This window comes from Telmatherina bonti (assembly GCF_933228915.1).
Source record: "Telmatherina bonti genome assembly, chromosome: 21".
NCBI lineage: Eukaryota > Metazoa > Chordata > Actinopteri > Atheriniformes > Telmatherinidae > Telmatherina > Telmatherina bonti.
In genome coordinates this window covers 10,971,672-10,975,950 of record NC_136630.1, presented here as the reverse complement: position 1 = coordinate 10,975,950, position 4,279 = coordinate 10,971,672, and the positions used below count along the sequence as shown (strand labels likewise).

The following is a 4,279-nucleotide window of genomic DNA, read 5'->3' as shown; positions in this document are numbered from 1 at the left end:
TTAAGGCTGGAGTTGTCATAGCTTTAGAATTCTTTGATTTTTTTTTTTTTTTTTTTTTTTTTTTTTTTTAATGGAGATCGAGTATTTCCTAATATCATAAATAAAAACAGGTAAGCTGTCATACACCTGATCTGCTGTCTCCAACCAGGCCAGCAGAGGAGGAAGAGCTCATGGAGAAAGTGGATGTTCCGTGTCCGGATGTGGACGTGGCACAGCGTTGCAGCAGTTCCGCTGAATGTCCGCTCCTGCGACCAAGAAGGGATTAGTGAGCAACACCCCGGGACGACATCGGCTTCCTAGTTTTGTCGGCTTCTGGGTTTCACAGTTTGCCACAAACAAAAGACAGCCTTACTATTTACACCTCTTTGAGGGTAGGTTTGGATGTGTGGCGGCTTCGTGTGTGACATCTCTACCCGACTTGACGGGGTGTCTTGGATTTCGCTACGTCCGCTAATGCAAGCTAATGCTAACCGGTCGCTGCGAAGTAGCTGCAGGCTACTAGCCTAGCCAAACGCCTAGCATAGCTCCGGTTTGTTGCGATTTGGTCACAGCTGATTCAACCACTGCTGCTAACATTAGCATGCTATTTTAGCTCTGCTCTGATAAGAGTAAGATGAATTGAAGAAAAGTCCCATGTTTTGGCCTTGTTGTCAAACTCAGGAAAGTTAGCAATAAGATGCTAAACCAGGTTGCTTTTAGGCTTTGATTGACATATGTTGATTGTGTTAGCTGACTAGCCTGCTAATTATAATGCGGCGCTGCTACGCTCGCAAGCTTTCCTTCGGTTTTTTGCTGCAGTCATACTTCAGTCCTGTATATCATGCCCCCTATTTTAATCTTTTGTTACATTCTTCTTTTCAAAAACTCCCTGTTTATGTTTCCTATAGTTTTGATTTGCCCAACTTTAACCTAGTTTCTGTATTGTGCAACTAAGGCAGAGTATTAGATGTGGGTCATTTAGCAGGCCCGACTTAATAAATAGCTGCACTGCTCTGGCGATTGTATTTCTCGTTGTGGCACCTGCACTCTTGAATTATTGACAACCCCCGCTCGTTTAGCCCGTGTTTTTCTGTCAGATGATACTCATCGACCTGCCATATAGGTTAGGACCATAATCCAGAATCAAGCGTTTAAACAACACTAGTTCACATCTGTTAGCAAATTGTAGTTGTGATATTTAGGAGTTGGTCGTCCAGCTAAAAGTTACCAGTTGTGGTTTTGACACTGTAAAACTTGTAAAACTCTGTACCCAAACCAATAATACACGAGATGAAGTGCTGTCTGAAAACAAATCTGTTTTGATAATGTTTGGCTTTGGGTTTCGTTAGTCAAGTAGTTAATTAACCTGTGAAAGCTCAAAAAGACTCAATCTGAGGGTGTGACCAGGTCAAACATAGAAAGCCAATAAAGGTGTTTACACTAAAGTAGGAAGATTTACTGCCATGGGACTGCCGGAGCCTGTAGCTTGTTGTCTGAAAGTGTTTTGCACAACTTTCCAGTCTGTTAATTTAGGTGCACAGTGCATACAAACTGCTCACAAGGGTCGTGTTTCGGTCTGCTTTCCATTTTCTTAATTTTTGTTCTTTTTCTCTTTGAGAAAAAGTGTTGTCTTTTTAAGTAGAGAAGTCAAACTGCATTGCACAAAACATTTTACAAAACAGGATGGAAGTAATTATTCTTTTAGGATCAGTTTTTTGTCCTCTCTTTGTCTGTTGTCAGTATTTTCCTCATGGCAGAGTGCCACATGCTCCAATTCTTCCTGCTCCTCAGAGGTTTAGCCATCTTTTCAGGCTTATAGACATCAATCAGCCTTTATTGTTAACCTTGTCTAATGAGCTTTTACAGTAAATATGCCATGTTGGGAATATCTTGTTTCTTAACTGTAAACTGGCAGAACAAGTTCAATTTGAAGCTATGAAGTCATGTTCTTGATTTTGTCATTATTTTGTTTAGATTTAGGGATGAACTGAGGATGAATGTAAACCAGCACACTCCCATGGCCTCTCCATACGGCCAGCCCCAGCCTGGCTATGGTCAGCCTAGTTACACTTCCCTGGATGGGGGATATCCTGCTCAGTATGCACCCTACAACGGCCCTGCATTGGCCTATCAGCCTGGGGCTCCACCACAAGGTAAACAGCAACTTTTAAAAGAAGTGCATGTAAAAGTGAGACATTTAGTGGGACAGGTATGGAGCCCTCCAAGCCATAAACGTGTCCTACCTGCATCACAATGAGCGATCACATATGTGTTAGGAAACCGCAGCACCTGTGCATACTAACCTAAATCTCAACTGCGCCTTCATATCTTCATTTAGCTTCACACATTACTCTACATCTTTGTATTTGCCCTCTTTCCCCCTTTTTCTTGTATTTCAGGCTATTCTCCTTTCACAAGCTTTCCCTCTAAGGCTGTGGCAGCCAACCCAGTCTCTGACCTCTCCTCTCCTCTTGACTTAGGTAACTGCCTCATCTCGTTTTCTTGCTCATTTCACACTTCGCATACCCTGCAATCATCCGGTCGCCTCTGTATCTGCAGACATTATTCTCAATGTCTTCTCCTTTTCTCACAGCATACAAAGGAAGAGTTTTTGAATCTCAGCACCTTATATTAAATACGACAGGCGAGAAGATGCTCATCCTATTACTACCAGGCACTCGAATGAGAAATAAAAAAACACTGGCTACGGTTACATGATGTTTTCTTTTTATTCGGAATTAACGTATTCTGCTTAGGGTTTACATCAAACAATAATTCTGAATGGAGTTTTACATGAAACACATCCTCACTTAATTCCTCTTTAGAGCGACGGGTTGGGAAGGGTTCTGATTGGACAGAGGGTGAACGTGACGTATGACGTATACCAGAGATAAACAAAGTTCGCACCCTGCATCTCGTTTTTTCAGTCATAATTTGTAAAAACTACATAATAAGTACCAATTTCGCCACTATTTTTATTATAAATTTGAAGTACTAGCTCAACACGAGCATACCACTTCACTTTTTGCAGCAACTGAGAAGGAGAAGAAAGACAGACCACCAAACACGAGAGGCAAAACAATGCGCGTCTTTGGGACAGGACAGGGTAACGAGCATGCTCAGAACGACAAATTAACTTAGAGCGGATTTAAGGTTTACATGACAGAGGAATTAAATAGATCGAAATTAAAATGCAAATAAACCAGCCACTTACATTGGAATTAAGTTTAATTCCAAATAGAAATTTGCATTAGAAATTAGATGTTTACATGGTCGTTGTTCATCAGTTTAAAGCAGAATTAACTTTTGTACGGAATTAAACAGGAATTAAAACTCCCATGTGAACGTAGCAATTTTCACACGTACTGGAGTTCTGAAATGTTCTGGAGATGTTCTGGCCCATTGGGTTCACAGTTGCTGCTTCACTTTCCTTCCTTCTGACCCATATCCTGCTTAACATTCACTCCTCACCTTAATGTTCACACTCAGACACATGAGGTACTGATGTCAACCCAACAGTCACCGAGGAGTCTTGCCTGCTGTTTTCAACTTGGTGTGGGTTTTTTTTGGTTTTTTTTTCCATCTTGTGTGGCCTCACCTACTTTCTAGACTGATACTTGAGCTTAAATTGTTGTGAACATCAGCAGTGTTAGAAATGTGAAAATGGCCTTTTTGTGATGTTTCAGTGTTTTGAACAGCAACACTAGCAGATGGTTGGTTTTAAGTCTTACCAGCAATGCCTTTTAATGTCTCTCTTTATGGTTATTTCAAGCGTTGATCTGAACATCTGTGACATGAATTTGACCATCACAGCCTGCTGTCCTGGTTTCATGCTGGTCTGTTTACTCCAGAGGCAGAAACTTGGAATGCTATCAGATAGTCTAAAAATGTGTTAGATATAATTAAAAAAAACTGCACAAATGTTGTCACAGCACAAAGATTAATATCAGAATGAATTTAATTGTTTTGCCTGTGGTGTAACAATAATTCTGCTTTTCTGTAGGTCCTGCAAGGGGTCCGCCAACCTCTGGACCACCTCCTGTTTCAGCACCTCAACAGTATAATCAGTATACTCACAGTCCAGGCGATATGCAAAATGGACCCCCACCTATGACACAGGCACCATCAAGGTAAATTTACAGTTTTATTTATTCATTATTCAGCATTTCATTCAAATTCTGATTCGTTCTTCTTAAAGATTTGCTTCAAATATCAAGCATAGATAATAGTTAGTTTTTTTTTTCCTGTGCGTGTTCATGGCAGGATGAGCTCATCATGACAGGATGTTATTATCCTGAAT

General features: G+C 40.8%; 1 protein-coding gene across 2 annotated transcripts in view; it reads left to right on the top strand.

The window, feature by feature from the left end:
• The first annotated feature begins 214 nt into the window (after positions 1 to 214).
• sec24c (SEC24 homolog C, COPII coat complex component) overlaps positions 215 to 4,279 on the top strand; it is a 25,481-nt gene continuing 21,416 nt past the window's right edge. Inside the window, exons 1-4 of one of the 2 annotated variants that reach the window (XM_079260489.1) lie at positions 215 to 371; positions 1,954 to 2,132; positions 2,379 to 2,459; positions 3,983 to 4,109. In XM_079260489.1, the coding sequence (XP_079116615.1) occupies positions 1,973 to 2,132; positions 2,379 to 2,459; positions 3,983 to 4,109 (368 nt within the window). In that variant the 5' untranslated portion in view covers positions 215 to 371; positions 1,954 to 1,972. The remainder of the gene's footprint in view (positions 372 to 1,953; positions 2,133 to 2,378; positions 2,460 to 3,982; positions 4,110 to 4,279) is intronic. The other variant, XM_079260490.1, reaches the window with a different exon arrangement.